The sequence below is a fragment of the Engystomops pustulosus genome, chromosome 1 (genome assembly GCF_040894005.1).
Source record: "Engystomops pustulosus chromosome 1, aEngPut4.maternal, whole genome shotgun sequence".
NCBI lineage: Eukaryota > Metazoa > Chordata > Amphibia > Anura > Leptodactylidae > Engystomops > Engystomops pustulosus.
The window spans coordinates 168,240,784-168,267,671 of NC_092411.1; the positions used below are offsets into that span (position 1 = coordinate 168,240,784).

Below are 26,888 nucleotides of genomic sequence, written 5' to 3' on the forward strand. Positions count from 1 at the left end.
ACGCGTGTGAAAACGAACGCAAGCACGCGCGTGAAAACCAACGCTAATGAAGAAAGACCCATTGAATACAATGGGACAGAGTGCAATGCAAGTTCTGCGCGTCAAATGCACGCGCAGAACTCGCGCGTGAAAAACGCCAGTGTGGAAGGGGCCTAGGAAGGATGTATTTAAAATGGAGATGAAAGTAAGCAGATTAAGAGACGATATGAAACTGACCCAAATGAGACTGACCCAAAAGAAAAGTTGATAAAATGTGAGCGCCTGGATAACCTGACACGTGAATTGACTTTATTAAAAGAGAGAATAAATCCAGATACAAAGCCTGAACCTAAGCTGGGCAATGGAGAAGCAGAGAGCGCCCAGAGATCAGACTGTACAGAGGAAGGACATTAATGGAGAGAAGGACATTGATTATGACACTGTGTACGTCATTGTGGAGCAGGGAAACCCTTTATGCGTATCATGAAGGAGTCGACATTGCATGTGATCTTGGTAATACAGGGTTAACTCCAGCAGACTCTGTGTGCACTATGGCTGAGGGGAATGGCTCTCCCATGTGTGACCCTGAGAGTTCCTCCTGTATAGACTCGCACATTGCTGAGTGAAACACCATTATCACAGCAGCCATCTTCACAGACTGCAGCGAACACTGTACCAAACCCTCAGCTGTGCACAGCTTCAGTGAGTGGAGAGCAGGTGGCACAGCAGTCAGAAGTGGACACTGTACAGAACCCTCAGCTTTGCACAGAGTCAGTGAGTGGGGAACAGGCTGCACAGCAATCATCTGCACCGCAATCATCTGGGAAAAGGCCCGGCAAAGGAGACTCTTCTCCAATGTCACCAACCCGGCTCCCCCCCAACCCCACCACCACCACCACAGAGGAATACCACTTTAACCCCTTATCACCGACACTAGTTTTCAGCTCAATGACCAGACTCGATTTTTCAAATCTGACATGTCTCACGATAATTGGTTATAACTTTGGAACGCTTTAACATATCCTGGTGATTTTGAGAATGTTTTCTCGTGACACATTGTACTTCATGTTAGTTATAAAATTTAAGTGATAAGTTTTGCGATTCGTTCTGAAAAAAATTTGAAAATTTGGCAAAAGTTTGTAAAAATTCTTCATTTTCCAAGTTTGAAATGTTCTGCTTTCCAGACAGGAAGTAAAACTACCCAAAAAGCTTGATAATTAACATTTACGGAATGTCTGCTTTATGTTGAGATGATATTTTATGCATTCTCTCATTTTTCTAGGATGTTATGAGGTGCAGAACTTTAGGTGCGATTTTTCTCATTTTCATGAAAATTGCCAAAACTCACATTTTGAGGGACAACTCAGCTTTCAAGTGACTTTGAAAGGCCTAAATAATAGTAACACCACATAAATTACCCCACTATAGAAACTTCACCCCTCAACGTATGTAAAACAACTTCTATTAAGTCCATTAACCGTTTAAGTGTTTCACATGGGTTAAAACAATATGGACCTGCGATTTAGAAACTATGGAATTTTTTTGGAAAATACATTCATTTAGGCCAAACTGACAGTTTCAGAATAAATTAAATGATGAAACGCACTGCAACGTTTGATGCCCAATTCCTCCCGAGTGTACTGATACCCCATATGTGGTGGTAAACTTCTGTACGGGCGCACGGCCGAGCATAGAATGAATGGAGGAGCCCTTCACAGCAGATTTGTATTGTCACATTGTACGACCTATAAATTTTTATTTTTTTTTGTAATGCAAACATATGAGGGCTTATTTTTTACGGGATGAGATACAATGTAAAGATAATTCATTTTGAGGGTCTATAGCTTATTCATGAGATTTTATTAACTATTTCAAGGGGAACACAAACAAAATCATTAATTTTTATTTTGGATTTTTAGCATTTTTTTCCCCGCTCACCGCAACATAAAAATAATATTTTATCTTTATTCTCTGGTTCACTACGATTGTGGTGATACCTCATTTATATAGTTTTTCTTATCTTTGCTCAATTTTCCTGAGCAAAACCAATATTCGAGAACATCGCATTGTTTTTACTATTGACAACTTTTTAGGGCCATAACTTCTGTATTTTTCTGTTGTCAGATCTCGTTGAGGGCTTATTTTTTGCGAATAGAGTTGTTCTTTTCAGTCGTATCATATTAGGGAACGTAACTTTTTTTGATCACTTTTTAGAACATTTTTTGTGATTGTGTTTGAAAAATTGTATATTACGGGAAGTTTTTCGAGTTTTTTTTTACGTCGTTCACTGAGTGGGTTCAAAATTGATTTAGATTTATTGTACAGATTGATACAGATGTGGTGATACCAAATATGTACGTGTTTTTGTGTTTTATATACTTTATTTGCATTTCATGTGTAACTGGGGAGATCTGGGAACATCTGCAGGTGATCCCACTGTCCAACCAGAGGTGATAACGGCCACCAGCTCTGTTGGACAGAGTATGGTGTGGAGATCTGGAAACATCTGCAGGTGATCTATGATGATGAGGATCTCTGGAATGGAGACTACATTGTGAGGATCACTCTGCTGCAGCACAATGGTGTGACTAGACACCTGCCTCATTCTTTCTATCTGGGATCAGAGAGGGGAATATGTTTGTACCGTGGGCAGCCACATCTGTGCCATAGATGTGGGGGCAGACACCTTGCTATAAACCCGTATAAGGTGCTCCTTATGTGAACAACTATGACATGTGAAGGGATGTCCCGGACAGGTCGTCTGTAAACTGTGCTACCAGTCTGGGTATACATTTCGTGAGTGTCCACAGGCTCAACAAAAAGGCAAAGGCTGAACCAAGAACCAGTGACATCAGTGCAGGTCCCAGGCAAGAGTCTAGTGACTCTGCAGGAGAGACCGATGTATCATTTATAATTACTGCACCACAAGTCTCACCAGGCACTGAAGAGACTCATTGCGCCAATCGGAAAGTGCCCAAAACTCCTGCTGTAAAGAGTTATGTACCATTGGTGGATGCGGCACTACAAGTATCAGCAATCACAGAAATTACATCCAGTGCTAAAAGCAAAGTGCCCAGAACCTTTGCAACAGAGACTGATGCAGCATCTGTAGAGGCTGCACCACAAGTACCAGCAGTCAATGGAAAGTCAGCTCCTACCACAACTAAAACATCCAAGTCCTCTGTCCGTGAGGGATCCAAGCAGCTGCCCACCACCTCTACTGAAACCGCTGATCCTGGGGCAGGAACCAGTGTGAATGAGGAAGGCTTCCAGACTGTGAAGTGGAAGAATACCATTGCCCATTCCTCTAGGAAAGTCACCACGCTGGATAAACCAGTAGAGGCGCCAGTGCTGGCCATAACATCCGGGCATTATAGAACAACACTTAAGAAAAAAAGAAAAAAAGGGTCTGCTCCCTATCCCTCCCTGTCTGACCCAGCCGGCCTGCTCATTTGGAGCCCACCACGCCAGGATTGGTAAACACAATGCACTGCTCCCCCTAGAAACTTTGCATTTTCTTAACAGGCAGGCGTTCTTAGCATCAGGTTGTCTCTTGCACTCAGCACTTTGCTACACCTTTGCATTACCCTTATTTGGATTCCTGGTGTCTACATGTGTACAGATTTGTATTCTTGACTATTTGCTCAGTATTTGTCAGTACATGGGAGGGACTTCAGGGCTTACAAGTCCCTGGCAGTCATATACACCAATTGGGTGTATTTTTAAAGTGCTTTTATTAATGTGTTGTTGTCCTGTGTACATTTGTATTTTTTGATATTTGAAACAATAAAATTTTGTCTTATTGTCTAGTCCCTTGTACGCATCCCACTTTTTTTTCTTAAGTGTTGTTGTATACTGACTCTTGGGATGCGTGGACTTCATCTATATTTATTACATCAGTAGTGCCTGCCCCACTTGTTGTTGACCAATCCGGGCATTAAAGTGCACTGGGAGAGGAAGAGGAGACTGCAGTGATGGATCAAACTAATGGTCACAGCAGCAGGAGGAAGAAAAAGCTGAAAGTGACCTGAGTGATGGAGCTGAGGATCAGCTCTATTAGGCCCGTTCCACACTTGCGAGTGTGATGCGATGAACTCGCATCACACTCGCAACGCATGCTGCCGGCAACGCACGGGCCGAACGCTGCACACCGGGAGTGAACTCAGCATGTCAGTTCACTCCCGGTGTGCAGCGTTCGGGCCGTGCGTTCCCGGCAGCATGCGTTGCGAGTGTGATGCGAGTTTATCGCATCACACTCGCAAGTGTGGAACGGGCCTTAATGTGTAACAGTGTAAGGACCAGTAGCCGGCGACAGGGCATCTAACAGCGTCTGGCTGAGGAGAGGTCTGACATCTTATTCTTACAGGAGACTTACCTGAAGAGTAATGCCCAGGTCTATGCAGCGAAGAGGAACTGGAGATACATGCCATCCTTCTGGTCCTTTGGTCTAGAAAGGAATGATGGTGTGGGATACTGACATGGACATTCAGGTGGAACGAGTCCTGGAGATCTGCACTAGCTCCTGCCTTACGCTGGACAATGTACATTATTGAGTGGTGAATGTATATGCTCCTCAGACTAGGAAGGATAGAAGTGAATTGTTTCAGAGTATCAAGCCATATTACTTTACATCTAGAGTGTTTATGATGTGTGGTGACTTTAATAGTGTGGGCTTTGATTGCTCCTGTAGTCACAAGAGCTTGATATATGATGAGACCTTCCTTAATAATATAGTCCATCAGGCCCATTTAGTGGACCCTTATATTCCACACTATAAGCATACTGCCTACACGTATCATAACGGTGGGAATGCCACCCGCATAGACTGGATATACACAAAGAGGGGTATGAGAATCTCCCGGTATAGTATCACTCCCATAGAGTTCTCTGACCATTGTATGGTAATAGTGTCCCTGGAGCTGGACACTGCTGTGGCTTGTGGTAGGGGACCTGGAGTTTAAGGAGTCATATACCACCTTCTATAATGACCGGAAGACCACCCAGTGTATGTTTGATGGTACGGCAGAGTGGTATGAGTGTATGAAAGGTGACATCAAGCAGTTTATTCTGGGTACTGCCAGGAGACAGATTAATGTGGAATACATGCGATACTCTGCCCTCAGACTACAGCTCATCCGCCTGTACAGCAGCATGAATAGTGGTGAGACCGTGGACAGTGAGAATGTGTTAGGTGAAGCAGAGGATGAGGCTGCTGCAGTACAATCACCTCAAATCCCTCAAAGCAGAAAGCCAGTTTGATAATTGGGGGGCTCACAACTAAGACTCTTTTGTTGCCTGTAAAAACAGGGTCAGTAAGAAGCTGATGATGGCCTTATTAGATGAGAATGGGCAGAGTAATCTTCAGAAGATCATTGGGGATTATTATGAAGATCTCTTCAGAGGTTGTCAGATGAGCAGTGATAACATTCAAGGCTATCTGAATAGTGTGACTCTGCCAAAACTAGACCCAGTGCAGGCTGATAGTATGGCTGAGCCCATAACAAAGGATGAGGTGAAGAGGAGCATTGACTCCTTAAAAGCCAAGAAGTCCAGGTTTGGATGGTCTCACTAGTCAATTCTACAAAGAGTTCAGGGACTTGCTGGCTCCAGACCTGACACAGGTCTATAATGACTGTCTGTGTGCTGGGAAGCTTCTTTCCTTTCAATATAAATCTGTACTTGTTGTCTTGGCAAAGGGAGACCTGAAAGACTTAAATAACTAATAACTGGTGGCCACTGTCTCTGCTTAATACAGATTATAAAATCCTGGCTAAGATCTTATATTTCAGGCTGAGTGAGGTAGCAGCTGAGCTAATCATTGACAACCAGACCAATAGTGTGAGAAGTCGGACTATAGAGGACTCATAACTGCTGGTGAGAGAAGTGGTGGCCTATGTCAAGCAGCATCATATTGGGGCATACAGTGTCTGCCTAGACCAGCGTAAAGCTTTCGATATTAAGTGCTTATACCAAGCGCAGTGGCTACAGCATACCTCCCAACTTTTGCGGATGAGAAAGAGGGACACAATGGTGGGGCGTGAAGCGCCTCGATGACCAACATTTCTAACAAATAAAATGGTCAACGAGGGTGTGTCTGCGTTTTTTTGTTCAATTACATTTATATTTGTTAAAAACAGTGTGATTTATTTTTTGCAACACTCTTCATAGTTTGCCATAGTAGTGGTGCTGGCTAGATGACGGTGCTTATTACCCTGTTTCCCCAAAATGAAGACAGTGTCTTATATTAATTTTTGCTCCTAAAGAGGCACTGGGTCTTATTTTCAGGGGATGTCTTATTTTTCCATGAACAAGAATTTACATTTATCGTTGAACAAAAAAATCGACTTCTCTAACTTACTTATGACTCTCCAAACTCTGAATTTCATGCTGTATTTCTTGTGACTCCATTTCTATTAGAATCATTGGCCCCCGTCTCTCATGTTTTGTAAAAGCACTTCCCATAAATGACCATTCTTATCCTGGTAGCTGCTGGTATTACATTTGCAGCACAACAGTCAGTGATTTACTTCCATGAATTCTTCCCCATGTCACAACCTTCTGCAGCATCTAAAAGATTTACTAATACTAATGTATGACGTGGGGGGAGCTGTTGCAATGGCGGCCGCTAGGTGTTATTTTCAGGGGAGGCCTTATATTTCTAAGCCCGAACAAAATTGTAGTAGGTCTTATTTTCAGGGGATGTCTTATTTTAGGGGAAACAGGGTAGTTAGTGTGAATTTGCCAAAAAAATTAAGGCAAACACTAAGGCCAGCCCTTAGTAATGAGCACCGTCATCTAGCCAGCACCACTACTATGGCAAACTATGAAGAGTGTAGCAAAAAAATAAATCACACCGTTTTCAACAAATATAAATTTAATTGAACAAAAAACGCAGACACACCCTCGTTGACCATTTTATTTGTTAGAAATGTTGGTCATCGACGTAGGGGGTGGGAAACATGCTCGATGCCAAGGGGGAGATGCTAATTGCCAAGGGGGAGGAGGACATGTTTGTTTTCTAGTGGCAGGGGGACATGCTTGTTGCCAAGGGGGAAAATGGGACATGTTTGTTGTCTAGGGGGGGAGGACAAGCTTTACTGTGGCGGATGCACTGAATTATTGTGACACGCGCCATGCTAAATAAGATGGCAGCCTGTGAAACAGCAGAGGACGGCTGCTGAGCGGCTGCATGCACGACAGGCGGGAGTCACGTGGTCCTCCAGTGAGTAGCGCAGTGCGGAAAAGGGAAGAAAGAAGAGGGCCCATAGACCGAAGTGGAGCAATGGACGATTGTGACAACGATCAAGAATTTTAAAATAAGGTAAGTGGAGTATTTGAACACCAGCCTGCCGCTAAGAAAGTACCAAAACTTAGTTTAAAGTGGCCAACCCCTTTAAAGTACCTTGGGAGGGTGGGGGCTATAAAATTGTAAAAAAATAAAATAAAAGTTCCCCTCTCCTTTCCCTAAAACTGGTATAAAAAATAAACAATAAAAATCATAAACATGTTAGTTATCGTTGAATCCCAAAAGTCCCAATCTAGAAATATTTAAAAACACTTCTTCCAGTCGGTGAACCATAATGGAAAATATCACACCAAATGTCTGCAACGCGACTTTTTTGCCATTTTACACCCCATAACATTTTTTATAAAAAGTGATCAAAAGGCCATACAGTCCCCAAAGTGGTATTAATGTAAGTGTCATCTCATACCACAAAAATGACACCTTAAAGAGGACCTGTCACCAAGAAATTCGGCACTAGATGTTACTAAAGTAATCAGCTCCTAGTGCTAAACCAAACGCAGCGCTGCTACACAGAAACCTCTGATAATGCCGTTCTGAAAGTGGCGTATTCCTGAGGGGGCGGGATTAGGGGCGCTGAGTGCTGCATGACACGTGGCAGTCACCGCCGGCCTATGGAAGAGTGGGGCGGTCAGGGGAAGAGGCAGCACCTCAGGCCACCCCCTCATGAATACGTCGGACCCTTTTGAGAGTGGTCTGGGTTTGTAGGGAGCTGCGTCTGTCTTAGCACTAGGCGCTGCTTACTTTAGTAAGGCGCGTTCACACGTTGCATTTTGCCTGCATTTTCATTGCGTTTGAAACGCATTACAACAACTGAGGAGAGGTGATTTGCCTAATTACATTACTGTTTACATTTGTTAACGCATGCGTTGACATAGTGTTTAGAGTGCATTCTGTAAACTGAAACGTTAACAGTAATGTAATTAGGCAAATCATCTCTCCTGAGCTGTTGTAATGCATTTCAAACGCAATGAAAACGCAGGACAAAACGCAACGTTTGAACGCGCCCTCCTAGTGCTGTTTTTCAAGGTGACAGGTCCTCTTTAAACAGCTCCACACACGGAACTATAGAAAAGTTATTGGCCCCAAAATATGGCAAAATTAAGAATTTTTTTTCTACAAAAGATTTACATTTTTAAAAAAAAATCTACTAAAACATAATACCGTATATACTCGTGTATAAGCCAAGATTTTCAGCACAAAAAATGTGCTGAAAAACCTCGCCTCGGCTTATACACGAGTCAATGATAAAAATAAATACATTAATACTCACCCTCCGGTGTCCCCGATGTTCCTCGCGGCTCCCGGCGGCTCCCGATCCCTGTCGCCGCGGATGACGTCATCAGCGGCGACAGCGCGGCATCACAGTGTGCGACGGCCAGCGCGATCTCCCGGCCAGTAAAGAGTGAAGAAGCCGCCGGGAGCCGCAATGGGGATCGAAAGCCGCCGGGAACCGCGACGAACATCGGGACAACGGAGGGTGAGTATTAAGTTTATTTCTTTATCTGTATAGGGGCTGCTGTATACTACTGAGGGCAGACTGTATACTGATGGGGGCAGGCTGTATACTATTGGGGACAAGCTGTATACTACTGGGGGCTGTGCTGTGTACTACTGGGGGCAGGCTGTATACTACTGGGGGAAGGCTGTATACTACTTGGGGCAGGCTGTATACTACTGGGGGCAAGCTGTATACTACTGGGGGCAGGCTGTATACTACGGGGGCAAGCTGTATACTATTGGGGGGGCAAGCTGTATACTACTGGGGGCAAGCTGTATACTACTGGGGGCAGCCTGTATACTACTGGGTGCAGGCTGTATACTACGGGGGGCAAGCTGTATACTACTAGGGGCAAGCTGTATACTACTGGGGGCAGGCTGAATACTGCAAGGGGACAAGCTGTATACTACTGGGGGCAAGCTGTATACTACTGGGGGCAGGCTGTATACTACTGGGGGCAAGCTGTATACTACTGGGGGCAGGCTGTATACTAGGGGGGGCAAGCTGTATACTAGGGGGGGCAAGCTGTATACTACTGGGGGCAAGCTGTATACTACTGGGGGCAGCCTGTATACTACTGGGTGCAGGCTGTATACTACGGGGGGCAAGCTGTATACTACTGGGGGCAAGCTGTAAACTACTAGGGGCAAGCTGTATACTACTGGGGGCAGGCTGTATACTGCAAGGGGACAAGCTGTATACTACTGGGGGGCAAGCTGTATACTACTGGGGGCAAGCTGTATACTACTGGGGGCTGGCTGTATACTACATGGGGGCTGGTTGGCTGTATACTACATTAATACTCACCCTCCGGTGTCCCCGATGTTCCTCGCGGCTCCCGGCGGCTCCCGGCGGCTCCCGATCCCTGTCGCCGCGGATGACGTCATCAGCGGCGACAGCGCGGCATCACAGTGTGCGACGGCCAGCGCGATCTCCCGGCCAGTAAAGAGTGAAGAAGCCGCCGGGAGCCGCAATGGGGATCGAAAGCCGCCGGGAACCGCGACGAACATCGGGACAACGGAGGGTGAGTATTAAGTTTATTTCTTTATCTGTATAGGGGCTGCTGTATACTACTGAGGGCAGACTGTATACTGATGGGGGCAGGCTGTATACTATTGGGGACAAGCTGTATACTACTGGGGGCTGTGCTGTGTACTACTGGGGGCAGGCTGTATACTACTGGGGGAAGGCTGTATACTACTTGGGGCAGGCTGTATACTACTGGGGGCAAGCTGTATACTACTGGGGGCAGGCTGTATACTACGGGGGCAAGCTGTATACTAGGGGGGGCAAGCTGTATACTACTGGGGGCAAGCTGTATACTACTGGGGGCAGTCTGTATACTACTGGGTGCAGGCTGTATACTACGGGGGGCAAGCTGTATACTACTGGGGGCAAGCTGTATACTACTAGGGGCAAGCTGTATACTACTGGGGGCAGGCTGTATACTGCAAGGGGACAAGCTGTATACTACTGGGGGCAAGCTGTATACTACTGGGGGCAGGCTGTATACTACTGGGGGCAAGCTGTATACTACTGGGGGCAGGCTGTATACTACGGGGGGCAAGCTGTATACTAGGGGGGGCAAGCTGTATACTACTGGGGGCAAGCTGTATACTACTGGGGGCAGCCTGTATACTACTGGGTGCAGGCTGTATACTACGGGGGGCAAGCTGTATACTACCGGGGGCAAACTGTAAACTACTAGGGGCAAGCTGTATACTACTGGGGGCAGGCTGTATACTGCAAGGGGACAAGCTGTATACTACTGGGGGGCAAGCTGTATACTACTGGGGGCAAGCTGTATACTACTGGGGGCTGGCTGTATACTACATGGGGGCTGGTTGGCTGTATACTACATGGGGGCTGGCTGTATACTACACCCTCGGCTTATACTCGAGTCAATAGGTTTTCCCAGTTTTCAGTGGTAAAATGAGGGGTCTCGGCTTATACTCGGGTCGGCTTATACTCGAGTATATACGGTAATACTTCTATAAATTTGGTGTCTCTGTGATTGTACCAACCAAAGAATAAAGCAGAGGTGTCATGTGGTGCGCAGTGAAATCTGTAGAAACAGGGCACAAAAGAAAATGATGCAAATGCATTTTTCCACTAATATCACTGCATTTGGATTTTTTCCCTCTTCCCTGTACACAGCAGGAAAATATAATACCGTTACTAGAGAGGACAATTAATTACACAGAAAACAAGCCTCACACACCTCTGTACATGGAAAAATAAAAAGTTATGGAATATTGAATGTGGGGAATGAAAAGTGGAAACGCAAAAATAAATAAGGGCCTGGTCATTAAGGGGTTAAGTCACATCTAAGGCACTGGGGGGGGGGGGTTTGCTGGATCCTATTTGGCAGGGGTTTATGAGAATTAAAGTATTTAACACTTTAGCTGCCTATGCAGACAGCAGTCACACATACCTGACATCCCTGCTGCTGCTGCACACTCTCGGCTCTGCAACATGTGCTGTGCTCCCGGGCTAAATGGAGGAAAAGGAGGAGATGGGAGGGGGCAGGACCTGCTGCTGCTGGATGAGATACACAGATAAGAGGATCCTCCCAGGCTGCTGCTGCTGCCTGGGAGAGAGTCACTGCAGCTCTCAGCATGTGGGAGCAGCCTGTGCTCCATTCATAGAACAGCCCTGGGGGAGGAGGACATTGGGCTCTGATTGGTCCCTGGGCTGGGGGCGTTGATGGGGGAGGTGCCAGGCTGCCAGGAGATGACACGGACCTGAAGACAGCAGGAAGATGGAGGCGGCGCTGGGGGTGGGACACGAAGCCGGGACAACCACAGGTAGCACAGGGAAGGGACGGACTAATCGGGACTTTATTTTAGCCACCCGTGCCAGCGGGACAGGGGTTAAAATCCGGGATTGTCTTCATGTCCTCTAGAAATTGCTGTGTAGCTCTACAGCAGGAAATAGCAGCTTTCTCTAAGGTGTCTAACTCAGCCGTGAACATGGAGAAGAGGAAAGCTTTGTGGCTGGGTGATAAAAATGGGGTCTTCTCGGTTCCCTTAAGGACAGAAGAGGAGAAGATAAAGATTCTGGGAGTTGTGTTTGGAGCTGTAGATGAAGGGAAAGTAAACTGGGATGAGATACTTGCCATGTGTGAGCGGAAGGTGTGGGGTTGGGAGCACTGCAAGCCGGTGTACCGGGAGAAGGTCAGCTTAGTGAGAACCTTCCTACTCCCCATCTGCTTGTATGTCAGTGTGGTGTTCCCTGTGCCAGACAATTTACCTCCCAGACTGACAAATGTCTTCTTCCACTTTTTGTGGGGCAGTTGAGTCAATGTGGTCAGGAGGAGCGTTGTTTATCTTCCTTATAAAGAGGGTGGTCTATCATTGCCGTGTCCAGAGCTTTTCTATAATCTGTTTTTGATGAAAAAATGTTCATTTTGTAAGAGCTCAGAGGTGAAGCTATGGTGCAGTCTGTTTAAGAGCCAGATCCAGAAGTTTGTATCTGTGTCGTCGATCGGGGACCTGATAAAGAGGGTGACATCCCCTGTAAAGCATTATGTTTCCTGGTATGGGGTCCATATCATTGGTAAGATCATTAGATGGAAGATCTTGTATGAGGATGTTAGACAGCTCTCCAGGAAGCAGTTATACAATGATCTTCTAAGGTCTAAGTTTGGTGTCCAGAGATCTTCTAAGGTCTAAGTTTTGGTGTAGAGCACCGACACTCGGTGTGAAACGGGCTACGAAACCCCTGGAGGACCACAGAGTCCCCCCTCATCTGAAGGATGTGGCCTGCCTGGCATTTCACGGGAAAATGTTTGTTTGTGCAGGAATGTGCCAGATAAATCCTGTCCTAGAGAAGAGTGCCATCAGGACCTGGAGACCATTCAGCATCATCTAGTGGAGTGTCGTTTTAGTGTGTCAGTGTGGGAGGTTGTGTCCCAGTCCTTACATCTACCACATCTACTAGGGCAGCTGTACACACAGCTGCTGTATGGGTATTTCCAAGCAGAACTCAGCAGATATAGTAAGAGCACCCTGTATGTGATAAATGTGGTGTGAATACAGTAACACGTAACATCATAGAGAGTCTGAGGAGCGTCTATAGGAAGGACATGACATCCAACCCCAGTAATATCCAAAAAAAATGTGTATTTTTTGGATATCTGATCTTAGAAACTGGTGGATCTGGTTTGTTGGAGGTGTGCATCCACCATTGGACTTGATCCATTATACTCGCTGTGCTGCTCCACAATCAGAGTGTTTGCAACCCCAGTAGCATGTACTAGAGCAGTGATGGCTAATCTATGGCACTGGTGCCAGAGGTGGCACTCAGAGCCCTCTCTGTGGGCACTCAGGCCATCACCAGAGATGACTCCAGGTATCTTCCTGCAGTCCCAGACAGCCCAGGACTTGCTGTGCACAGAGCTATTTTAAAGTGACAGCTCTACCTGGGACTATTTTCTACTTTATTGGTGTCCTCAGGTGCTGGTGTCAATGAAAACTGTGACAGAGAAGGAAGTATAAATCACTAATTAAATTTCTAAGCTGGCACTTTGCGATAAATAAGCGGGTCTTGGTTGTAGTTTGGGCACTCGGTCTCTAAAAGGTTCGCCATCACTGTACTAGAGGAACATCAATATGTCAGAAATTATGTGATGTCTGTTATATTATTCATGTGACATTACTTTCTACTGCAAGTTTTTAAATAAAAGATCAATATAGTAGTTATATTCTTGTACATAGGGGGCAGTATTATAGTAGCTATATTCTTGTACACAGGGGGCAGTATTATAGTAGTTATATTCTTGTACATAGGGGGCAGTATTAACGTAGCTATATTCTTGTACACAGAGGCCGTATTGTAGTAGTTATATTCTTGTACATAAAATGCTGTATTATAATACATTTTACTTAAGGGTAGTATTATAGTGGTTACATTCTTGTTTTTCGGAGAAGGTATTGTAGTATTTTGTTATATATAAGGCATATACAAGGTATATATAAGTATTAAGTTGTGTTCCTTTAAAAAAGAAGCTTTATTCCTGGCAGTATGAGTCTCTGTACATTTTGATTTAGACCAACTATAAACAGTTTAGGTGGAGTTTAGTAACTCCACCCACATCACCTGGTTAAGCCTACTTGTTTTGACCCGCCCATAGAATGGGGCCACTTTTAAATATTTTTTTCCAGGGCCACTTTTAATTCCCAATCCGCCCCTGGTTGTGTGTGTATTTGTATGTGTAGAGTATATATAGTGTGTAGAGTTTATATAGTGTAGTGTTTATATATGTGTGTTATGTGTACATAGTTTATGTGTGCTTATGTCTGTGCAAAGTATATATGGTAAGTGTGTATTCTGAAGAATAACATGCGGTATGAGGCCGGCAGCGAAGGTTAAGGTATATGAGCAAAGTAGAGTGAAGTGAGCAAACCAGAGTGAGCAGAGCAGAGTGAATTTCGGACCGTTTCACCCAGCCTGCGGTTCCTTGGATTCTAGGAAGCACAAGCTGCGCGAAATGGTCCATAATTCACTTGTGTCTGGCATGTTTTTTGCTCCCTGTCTGGCTTGAATAAAAGCTATTCACATTTCTTGGTGAGTACACAAGTTTAATTTTTCTTCATATGACAATTTACCTGTGTTAAAGGTGCACCTGTGGATAGGGCCTAACTTTTTTTGTGGGAAAAACCCTTTAATGTGATGCTAGCACAATGTAAATGTGATGTAAAGGAAAAGTGTGGGAATTCACGCTAATTCTCGCTAGCCTTTTATGTAAAAAAATGTTTGGTACATCTTTAACATGAGCCATGTGACACACTTCTGTCAGAGTTTGCATGTTTAATGTGGAGCATGGTCCCACTGACCACCGAAACGCCCCCTAATTTGTGTCTCATGATATCCTGGGCAGCCATGTTACAAAAGAGTCGCATGCAACACAAATGTGTTGCTTCTTAACCCCTTAACCCCTTAAGGACGCAGCCATTTTACAGCTTAAGGCTCAGCCCGATTTTTTGGATTCTGACATGCGTCGCTTTATATGGTTATAACTTTTGAACACTGTTACTTATCAAAACGATTCTGAGATTGTTTTTTCCCCACATGCTGTACTTCATTTTAGTGGTAAATTTTGGCAGATAAGTTTTGCGTTTATTTACAAAAAAAAGAAAATATGATACATTTTTTGAAAAATTTGCCATTTTCGAAATTCTAAATCATTGCGTTTTCAGGCAGATCGATTTACCACCTAAATAAGTTGCTGAATAACATTTCCCATTTGTCTACTTTACATTTTCATAATTTCTGAAATGTCTGGATAATTTATTTTGATGTCACGCAGCTTACAAATAGAATATCGCTTTTCCGGATTTTCAGAATTGACTATTTTGGGGATAAATACAGTTTTGAATGAAATTTTACATATTTAGCATCAAAACCCCCTATATAATCTACCCATTTTCAAATCTGCACCCCTCAAGCTATCAGAAACAGCTTTTACGAAGATTGTTAACCCCTTGAGATCTTCATAGTAATTGAATCAAAATGGAGGTGAAATTTAGAATGGTCATACTGTTCCCTTATACGTTCATTTAGCACTAAAATTTACACATTTCCAAAATATAAAAAGAGAAAACCCACCATACAATTTGTTCTGCAATTTCTCCTGAGTACAAAGACCCCCCACATGTGGCTGTGACTTGTTTTATGGGCGCACAGCGAGACGCAGAAGGGAAGGAGAGCCCTGCAGCTGCCAGGATTTTAGTTTCCTCATTGGCCCCTTTTGAAGGCTATAAAATTTTCGCTTTTTCGTTATTGGGGCCATGTGACGGCATTTTTTTTGCGGGATGAGATGCTTTTTCCATTGTTACCATTTTGGGGTTGGTATCACCTATTGTTGAAAATTTAGGAACTTTTTTTGAGGGCAGGAGTAGAAAAGCATCAATTCTGTACTGGATTTTTGACTTTTTTTTTTTTGGTGTTCACCGTATAGCCTAATAATCATGTTATCTTTATTCTATGGGTTGATACGATTACGGGGATACCAGACATGAATATATTTTCTTACGTTTTACTAAATTTGTCAAACAAAACCCTAATGTGGGGAAAAATCTATAATTTTTGTATTGCCATCTTCCAAGTGGCATAACTTTGTTACGTTTTTGGCTACGGAGCTGGTTGATGGCTTGTTTTTTGCGGGACATGTTGTACTTTGCACCAGTATCATGTCTAAGTACATATGGTTTTTTGGTCGCATTTGATAGCATTTTTTGTGGGATTGAAAAGGTAAAAATCATAATTTTTGGAGGGTTTATAACAGTTTTTTTTTACGGCGTTTATCGTGGGGGTTCAATAATGATTTACTTTTATTCTACGGGTTGTTACGGACGCGGTGATACTATATATGTGGGGTTTGTGTTATGATTTAGACTTTTTTTTTGAGTTATATGTCTCTTTATATGTTTTGGGGGTTTGGGGCATTTTTAGTGATTTATGACTTTATTTTTTTATTGAATAACTTTTTTTTTTACTTTTTTACTTTTATACCATGGGATATGAACAAGCAATCCTCTGATTGCTTGTTCATGATAATATTCTGCAATACTCATGTATTGCAGAGTATTATCAGTGTCAGCCTATGCACTTGCATAGGCTGGCACTTTGCCAGTAAGATGACGTCACAGACGCCATCTTACTGGCAATTCTTGCTAGTAACTCTGGGGTCCAGATCGGACCCCAGAGTTACTATAGCAACGATCGGCGCCCCCCGAAAACGGTTCGGGGGGGCCGATCGTGGGGGAAAGACACCCCAGATGCTTGTTAGATGCCGCGGTCGCGCTGACCGCGGCATCTAAAGGGTTAAGCACCCGCGATCGGAGACAACTCCGATCGCGGGTGTTACACTGGGGTGCCGGCTATTAGTTACAGCCGGCACCCCGTGTTTCCCGATGCCGGTTCGGCTCTGATCCAGAGCCGAGCCGGCATAGGCGCCGTGGCGGATATATCCGCCACTGAGCGCTAAGTCACTGCGCTCCGTGGCGGATATATCCGCCGCGGAGCGTGAAGGGGTTAAGGACGTAGGGTTTTTCGGCTCATTTCTCGCTCTCCAACTTCAAAAATCCATAACTTTTTTCAGTGTACAGACCTGTGTGAGGGCTTTCCCGTAATGTTATTTAACATGCTGTGTACTGCGAAGCTGAAAAAAAATTCCAAATGTGGAAAAATTGAAAAAAAAACGCACGTGCGTCACGTTCTTGTGGGCTCAGTTTTTACGACTTTCACTCTTTGCTCCAAATAACACGCCTACTTTATTCTTTAGTTCGGTGCAATCGCGGTGATACCAAATTTATATAGGTTTTATTGTGTTTTAATACATTTTCAAAAATTAAACGAATGTGTACAAAAAAGAAAAAAATTTTTTTGCAATCTTCTGACGCTAATAACTTTTTCATACTTTGGCGCACGGAGATGTGTGAGGGGTCATTTTTTCCGAAATGAGGCGACGTTTTCAATGCTACCATTTTGAGGTCTGTGCGATATTTTGATAATTTTTTATTTCATTTTTTATGTTATGTAAAAAGGTGTAAAAGTCGCATTTCGGACATTTGGGCGCCATTTCCCGCCTCAGAGGTCACCGCCGCCCGTAACCGTTTTTATATTTTGATAGATCGGGCATTTTGGGACGCGGTGATACCTAAGATGTTTGTGATTTTTACTGTTTATTATGTTTTTTATTATGTTTTATATCCGTTCTAGGGAAAGGGGGGTGATTTGAATTTTTAATATTTTATTAATTTTTTTTATTTTTTAAACTTTTTTTTTTCCACTATTTTTTAGACCATCTAGGGTACATTAACCCTAGATAGTCAGATCGCTACTACCATATACTGCAATACTTCTGTATTGCAATATATGGCATTTTTGCAGGTCATACATTACAATGAGCCACTGGCTCATTGTAACGAACCTGCATAAGCCATGTAGCCTCGTGTCAAAAGAAGACCCGAGGCTACCATGGTAACCAATCGCCGCCCCCCGATGACGTTCGGGGGCGCGGCGATCGTAAAAAAGATGGCGCCGCCCACGTTGAGAGGGTTAATAGCCGCGATCGGTCCAAGCACCGACCGCGGTTATTAGCAGTGGGGGTTTTCTGCAAAATACAAAAACCCCCACCTTTGTATGAAGAGGACTCAGCCCGTGAGCCCTCTTCATACATCCCTTATACCTCTGCGCCGTAGAGCTACGGCGCAGAGCGTTAAGGGGTTAAATGCCTATGCACCTAAATAAAAGTGCAAAGTCCTACAGAAAACCCACACACGTCCCTTTTCCCTGAAAATAAGGCACCTAGTACAATATTTTTCAAGATCAGAAATATAAGACCTCCCCTAAAAATAAGACCTAGTGGCAGTCATTGCAGCAGCTCCCCAATGCCAGTCAATAGTTTTATTAGATCATTTAGATGCTGCAAAAGGTTGTGACATGGGGGAAGAATGCATGGGATAAAATCACTGACTGGTTTGTTGCGAATTCTACTAACAGCTACCTGAACAAGAAGTGGTCAATGGAGGTAAATGCTGAACATTAGAGATTGGGGCCAGTGATTCAAATAGAATCGGAGTTCGGAGTGTTATAAGGATGTTAGAGAAGTTTTTGACAAAAAAAAATCTTGCTTTTTGTGAATGAATACCAGGATTGAAAATGTACCAGAGATTGCTGTACACTATCAGAGAGTAACAAGACTTTCTTGATGGAATTCAGATGTATATGCTGATGTATGTGATGGCAGGACTACAGGATATTAAAAAATGTTGATTTTTTTGTATAATAATTGTGCATTTTTGTTCAAGGAAAAATAAGACATTCCCTAAAAATAAGACCTAGAGCATAAATTATATACACTGACACTGTCTTATTTTAGGGGAAACAGGGTAAATGTGCCCCATTGTTTTTAATTTACTTTTACATAAACATGGCTTAAAGGGAACCTGGCTCCAGAAGGCTATATTTTATTGGGGACAGGTACCCGTAGACTCCCTAACATGGATAGCAGACATGATCTTCTCATACCGTAGTGGTGGTCTGTAGTTGTTGTAATATCCACCCGTGAAGTTAACCAGGCACCCTGCCAGCAAGTCCTACTGAAGTTGTTCCAAATTATTATATTATCCATGTAATTGTTAGATTAGTGTATTAATTTGTTTCTATTTGTTTTCATTTTTTTGTGTGCATCAGTGTATTTATTGATTTTAATCTGATACATTATGTACAGTTATGTTTTAATGCTTTGGTCACTTGACATGTATTTAAACGGTGAATTATATATTCACTTATAATTATATATCCATATTACAAGTGTGGTATACTCCTCATGTTTGTTACAATTGTTGCTGCTTTTGCATCTTTGTATACATCTTATATATCAAAACAAGCAACACGCACTACGGAATCAATTGATAATTGTAATTTTGAGTTCATTTGAAAACTGAAAAAAATATAAACTGTACATTACAATAAAAATATTTTTTCCAGTTTTTGTATCTGTATCCTTTAATCATTTTTTATTTTTAATTATCCCTATGTTCCACGAATGGTGCAAACTTTTTAAGGTATTCAATAATCCAGTAGAAGAAACTCTTTTGTGACCGGAGCTCAAAAACAAAAAAGACGATCCATGCACGTTTCCTCCTTATTTGTGCACCAAACACAAGGGATCACTTTCAGGGATGTCACCATTCAGACCAGAAACCGTCAATATTTTCACTCCTGTCCTAGTCTCCTCCACTCACTGCATATAAGAGACATATCCAGACATAGTGTAGACAGTTTCAAACTTTTAAAACTTTTATTTCCAGTTCTACTCACATATGTAGATGCCCCGGAAGAAGCACAGAGGCGAAACCCTGGGTCGGGCAAGGATTGGCGTCCTCGTGGAGTTATTTGTGATATGCGCATTTTTTATTTTGAGTAGAAATGGAAATAAAAGTTTGAAAAGTTTGAAACTGTCTACACTATGTCTGGATATGTCTCTTATATGCAGTGAGTGGAGGAGACTAGGACAGGAGTGAAAATATTGATGGTTTCTGGTCTGAATGGTGACTTATCCCTGAAAGTGATCCCTTGTGTTTGGTGCACAAATAAGGAGGAAACCTGCATGGATCGTCTTTTTTGTTTTTGAGCTCCGGTCACAAAAGAGTTTCTTCTACTGGATTATTGAATAGTGGATGTTTGCTGGATCCATCTAGGACCGTTAAGGACAGCTCATAAGAGGGAAGGTGCAGCACCACGCAAATTTCTTGTTGGTTTTTAAGGTATTGCACAAAAAAAGAAGTTATAACCTACAGTATAGACCAATCAGTATGAAAATGCAGTCGTCCTTAAAGCCTTTTAAGGCCTGATCAGAAAGTGATAAATGAAACAGGAAAATGTGGGAGCACAAACAATGAACACACTCAGAATATTGATGAAGATGTCACATAGATTTATGCCACTCTATAACTTTTAAGAAATCTGCCCCTCAGACTTGGTTAGGTCACCACAGCCATAGACCAGAAAGGACAGTAAAAAAGCATCACACCAATAAAGTATAATAGTTATTGGTATTATTGTTTACTTTTCTCCTAAAATTGATGTTTCTATTTCAGAATTCATATGTCATATGTTTTGTGTTTAACCTCTTAACACACGGCGTCTGACATATCAGACGCTGAGCACTGTAACTTAGCACTCAGGATCCGACATATCGAACTCTGTTACTAGAGTTTTGATTGCAGGTGTTTCACCCCTTAGTTCTCCGCGCCATAGCTGTACTGCGCAGCTTCCCACTATTGGCGCTCAGTGCAGTACAGCTACTGCGCGAGCGCATACTATTTTAGAATTGTCACCACGTCGCGTGGTGACATTGGGATGAGATTTGGGTGACATAGGCAGGAGGAGTTCCTGTCCTCCTGGCCAATTACAGCGATTTTAGGCTAAAAAACGTGGTTTTAGCCCTTTCCTCTTCCTCCAGCGGCACCATTTTGGTTTGGTATCGCTGGAGAGAGGAAAGAGCGTTACTGTGTGCACCAAAATACACTTTTACACTATAAATAGTGTTCTGATCCTTATCTGATCCCTATTGTTCCCTACAAATCCCTATCCCTATCTGTTTTTTCCTGTGTCGCCTTGTGTGATCCCACGTGTCTTTCGTTTTTCCCTGTCTGTCCCTTCTGAACCCAAACGCACTTTTCAGTGCGCTGTGTTAGCGTTGTTCTGCACTGGACGCACTTTTCAGTGCGCCGTGTGAATAGCGCTGCACAGAATCTTTAGCAGTAGTTAGTTTGTCTTAGGGCAAGGGCAAGGTGCATTTGTAGCGCCTTTTTGCGCGGTGCACATAGGTTTTTTTTCAGTGCCTGGTAATATTTTTTTCCAGAGCGCCGTAGGTGTACCTGTAGTTGGGTGCACTTAGCAATTTTTTGTGTGTGCCATCTGTGCGGCTGGTCCGTGTGGTTTGGTGTGCATTATCTTTTTTTTTTGTGTGCTATCTGTGTGGCTTGTCCGTGTAGTTTAGTGCGCATTATTTTTTGTGTGTGCCATCTGTGCGGCTTGTCCGTGTGGTTTGGTGTGCATTATCTTTTTTTTTTGTGTACTATCTGTGCGGCTTGTCCGTGTAGTTTAGTGCGCATTATTTTTTTTGTGTGCTATCTGTGCGGCTTGTCCGTGTAGTTTAGTGCGCATTATTTTTTTTGTGTGCTATCTGTGCGGCTTGTCCGTGTAGTTTAGTGCGCATTATTATTTGTGTGTGCCATTTGTGCGGCTTGTCCGTGTAGTTTGGTGCGCATTATCTTTTTTTTTTTGTGTGCTATCTGTGCGGCTTGTCCGTGTAGTTTAGTGCACATTATTTTTGTGTGTGCCATCTGTGCGGCTTGTCCGTGTTGTTTGGTGTGCATTATATATTTTTTTTTGTGTGCCTGCTAGACGGTTTATCCGTGTAGTTTGGTGCACATTATCTAATTTTTCTAGTTCTCTATTTTTTTGTGTGCAATGTCTCAGAAGACGTACACCGTGTTGGAGGCATATAACATGCTTGCCTCTGACACCGAGTCAGCTAGTGGGGATGATGTCCCCTTTTACCTATCATCATCCTCCTGCTCATCTTCCAGTGACCTGGAAGGACCCCCAAGAAGGCGCCGTAGGGTTCCAGGGACTTCTGCGATTGAAGTGCCTGGGACTGCTGCAGGAGAAGTGCCTGGGACTTCTGCAGGAGAAGTTTCTGGGACTTCTGCAGGAGAAGCGTCTGTGGCTTCCACTGACCCCACATGGGTAGAACCAGATAATTATACCCCTCAGGTCCCTGACTTTTTGGGCCATCCTGGAATTAAATTTGACACGGTAGGGCTCAGAGCTGTGGACTTTTTTAAGTTTTTTTTTGATGAGGAGCTGCTGAAAGTTATTATATTTCAGACAAATCTCTACGCTGCACAGCATATTGCCCAAAACCCCACTTTCTTTTATGCACAACCCTACAGGTGGACCCCTGTCACTGCAGCAGAGATGCACAAGTATTGGGGCATAATACTCCTTATGGGGATAGTAAAGAAGCCTTCAATCAGGGACTACTGGAGCACAGATATACTGTACCACACCCCCATGTTCCGCATGGCAATGAGCAGGATGCGCTTTGAAGCCATCCATAAGTTTTTGCACTACACTGACAACACACAGTGCCCACCCAGAGGTGACCCCAGTTATGATCGGTTATTTAAGGTCAGGGCCATATTAGATCATTTTAGTGCCAAGTTTGGCCAGGCATATTCCCCCGCCAAACATGTGAGCATAGACGAGTCCTTGGTACAATTCAAAGGGAGACTTCAATTCCGCCAGTACCTGCCCAATAAGAGGGCAAGGTATGGTGTGAAAATGTATAAGCTGTGCGAAAGTTCATCAGGGTACACATACAAGTTCAGGGTATATGAAGGGAAGGACTCCACTATAGTGCCCCCAGAATGCCCCCCCTTCCTGGGTGTTACAGGGAAGATAGTGTGGGATTTAGTGCACCCACTGCTGGACCAGGGCTACCACCTCTACCTGGACAATTTCTACACCAGCACTACCCTGTTCAAGTGCCTCACTTCCAGAAATACTGCGGCATGCGGCACTGTACGCAGAAATCAGAGAGGTCTCCCTAAGTCGCTGCTTGGGCAAAAACTTAAAAGGCACGAAAGCAGGGCACTATGCAGCGACTCTGTATTGTGTGTTAAGTACAAGGACAAGAGAGAGGTCCTTGTATTAACCACAATGCATGAGCACACCACCACCCCTGTCCAAGTACGAGGTGCCAGTACAGAAACCCCCAAGCCAGACTGTATTTTAGATTATAACAAATACATGGGAGGGGTGGACTTGTCTGACCAGGTGCTTCAGCCGTACAATGCCATGCGGAAGTCGAGGGTGTGGTACAAGAAGCTGGCCGTGCACATCATGCAGATGGCATTGTATAATGCTTATGTGCTGCATCGATATGCCGGCCAGAGGGGAACTTTCCTGGAATTTCAAGAGGTGGTAATAAAGTACTTTCTTTTTGGAGACCAGGAAGGGGGGAGTGCTAGCACATCTGGAAGTGAGGCCACATCACGTATTGTACCAGGGCAGCACTTTCCAGGAGTAGTTCCCCAAACAGCCAGCAAGGGAAGGTCACAAAAGAGGTGCAGGGTGTGCTCCAAAAATGGCATTCGGAAGGACACCATTCATCACTGTGAGACATGCCCAGAAAAACCAGGGTTATGTATGAAAGATTGCTTCCGAATTTATCATACAACCCTGGATTTTTAGAGTACCATGTTGTTACCCTGACGCACAGCTTATACATCATGCCACATGCCGCACCTCCCCTCCTAAGCCCTGCCATGTGCCCAGCCTGTAGATTACTGCCCCGTATGCTTTACCCGGGAAAACATGCATCATGATTTTTAGGGTGTTTGTCTCCCATGGCAGCAGCTGGGCACAAAATGACATAATGGATATTTTTTACTTAAAATGCTAACTATACCCCTAGATTAATTCATGGAGGGGTGTAGTTTCCAAAATAGGGTCAGTTCTTAGGGGTTTCTACTGTACTGGCCCCTATTGGCATCTACAAATCTTTCATGATGCCAAAAAGAAAAAAAAAAGTACAATGTCTGTGCTCCAACAAGTTATTCCCTTTTGAGCCCTGCCGTGTCTCCATCCTACAGATTATTGCCTCCTATGGGGTATTGCCCTAACCGGGGTAACCCGCAGAATGATTTTTGATTTGTTTTTCCCCAGTGGCATGAGTTGGGCAAAATACTTTTGTCACTTCAATGGCATATTTGATAAATTGCAATACAATTGTTTCTCTGCACTACTCACTTTGTATTACATTTGAGCCAGCACCTTAGAGGTTAAAATGCTCATACAAGCCTACATACATTCTTTGAGGGGTGCCCTTTCCAAAATGGGTTCACTACTTTGGGGTTTCTATTGTACTGGTACCTCGGGGGTACCCCCCATTACCAATCTAGTGAAAACGAAGCTTGAAAACCTAAATTGTGCTTCTTTCTTCCTGACCCCTGCCGTGTGCCCAGCCTGTAAATTATTGGCACATGTGTGGTATTGCCGTACTCGGGACAACCCGCAGAATGATTTTTGGGGTGTTTGTCTAAAGTGGCATGGGTTGGGCACAGTATATGAGGCACTAAAATGACATTTTTGAGATAAAAACGCAATTTTTACTCTGCACCATTTACTTTGCATTCAATTTTGACCAGCGTGTTGGGGGTTAAAATGCTCACCACAACCACCAATAAATTCTTTGAGGGGTCTGGTTTCCGTAATGGTATCATTTATTGGGGGTTTTCTATTGTACTTTTACTTCAGGGGCTCTTCAATTACACTGTGGCACCACAAAATATTTGCAGCCAAATTGGCCTTCCAAATTCCCAGTATCGCTAACTCTGTTCTGGACATCACTGTGCGGGGAAACAGCAGCTGACATCCACATGTCTGGTATTGCCGTACTCGGAAGAAGCAGGGCAAGAAATTAGGAATATATATTTACCTCAAATTCCTTCTGAATGTATCCATTTTAGCGCTAAATTAGAAAGATTGAAATCAAAAATTGAAATTTCAAAATTTCCAATCCATTTTCATATAGTTCCGGAAAAATAATTAAAGGGTTAACAGACTTCTTAAATGCTGTTACTTGTGGGAGTATATAGTACATAAGCCTTTATAGGGCACTTCCAAACTGAATTGATCACCAAAAAGTTCGCATTTTTCAAATTTCAAGAAAATCTGAGAAGTTGCTACTAAAACTTCAAACCTTCTCACATCCATAAAAAATGGAAACGTAAAACAAATAATGGATATAAAAAGAAGACCAATGGCAAAAGGTTTCTATCAAAAAAAATTTGTGGTATCACTTTTTGTCTAAAAAGTATAACATTTGAAACTTTGAAAATAGTCATTTTTTTCAAATTTTTCCTAAATTTTTGAATTTTTACCCCCCAAAAAAGGAACAGATCACCGAAATGACACTACTAACATAAACTACAATGTCTCACGAGAAAACAATCTCAAAATCACAGAGATATCTTAAAGCGTTGAAAAGTTATTACCACAGGAAGAGACACTGGTCAAATTTTTAAAAAAAAGTAGCGAGCCTTAACGTGCAAACAGGCTGCGTCCTTAAGGGGTCAAGCCGTTAAATGCTGAGTTCAGCAAAAGGACACCAATGAGAAAACTAAGAGCAGCTGCAAGGCGTTCCTTCCCTTCTGTGCCTCACTGTGCGCCCATAATGCCCAAGTAACGGCCACATGTGGAATGTCTCTGTACTCGAGAGATATTGCATAATAATAATTTTAAGATGGGTTTTCTCTTTTTATCTTTTGGAATTGTTTAAATTTAATTATTATAAAAGTCTCAGTGGGTCAACAATGGTCCTAAAAGTAGTTTCTGATAGTTTAAGGGGTGCAGATTTAAAAATATGGGGTTTCTAATATTATTTATTTAAAATGTCATTAACCTCTTCACGACTGCTCTACGTAAATGTTTGTCAGCTTTTACTATGACAAATTACAGAAAGATGTGTGTAAATGTCATAACAGTAGCAAACTTCAAGCCTCTTCAACCTTGGCACCAAGAAACACATTTCTGGTGTCAAATTAAACAAGGGAATTCCCCTTTAATATGATATATGGGCATCGCATAATCAAAAGGCGCTGCTTTTCCTTGAAATAGGTAGTATCCGTAAATCATTGGTGACGTATTAAAAAATGTCAGCCCAGGGAGTCTTGCATTCATGGGTCCAGAGGAGGGCAGGCATGATTATGATTAGCTTTCATCCACAGGCAGGAGTCATATTAGTTGCAGAATATTCAGCAAGTATTTAAAAATAAAGGCATTTTTATTAATCATACAGCAATACTTCACAGCAGCAAAGGGTTAAATAGCATATGGTATATGGATTGCCGTTTGTAACTTTAAGAGTGGATACCTCCGGATCTGCTAAGCATCCATACACAAACCATATATCATATCAAAGGGGAAACTCTCCTGCAACAAGACACCCGAATTGTGTTAGGTGCAAGGGTTCAGGAGATATAGGCGTTTGAAGTGTCAACTGAAGGCAGAACATAGAAGGAGCTGCAGGAAAGACTTTCACTTTTCAGAATTGCAAAAGTACATGCACCCTCTGCATCTGAAGCTGAACTTGGGGTGATGGAATAATGCTGTAAAAGTTACTATCGTATATACACTCACCGGCCACTTTATTAGGTACATCTGTCCAACTGCTCTAATCAGCCAATCACATGGCGGCAACTCAGTGCATTTAGGCATGTAGACATGGTCAAGACAATTTCCTGCGGTTCAAACCGAGCATCAGTATGGGGAAGAAAGGTGATTTGAGTGCCTTTGAACGTGGCATGGTTGTTGGTGCCAGAAGGGCTGGTCTGAGTATTTCAGAAACTGCTGATCTACTGAGATTTTCACGCACAACCATCTCTAGGGTTTACAGAGAATGGTCCGAAAAAGAAAAAACATCCAGTGAGCGGCAGTTCTGTGGGCGGAAATGCCTTGTTGATGCCAGAGGTCAGAGGAGAATGGGCAGACTGGTTCGAGCTGATAGAAAGGCAACCTGAA

At 43.3% G+C, this 26,888-nt stretch overlaps 1 protein-coding gene across 12 annotated transcripts in view; it reads right to left on the reverse strand.

Annotated features, from left to right (window-relative positions):
- The window catches only part of ADGRL3 (adhesion G protein-coupled receptor L3), a 1,100,912-nt gene that overhangs the window by 904,624 nt on the left and 169,400 nt on the right, over positions 1-26,888 (reverse strand). Inside the window, exon 1 of one of the 12 annotated variants that reach the window (XM_072113825.1) lies at positions 11,218-11,236. The exons of the other annotated variants lie outside the window; for them this stretch is intronic. Within the exon in view, the coding sequence (XP_071969926.1) occupies positions 11,218-11,224 (7 nt within the window). The 5' untranslated portion in view covers positions 11,225-11,236. Of the gene's footprint in view, positions 1-11,217; positions 11,237-26,888 lie in introns of those variants that run through there. 12 annotated transcript variants of the gene reach the window in all.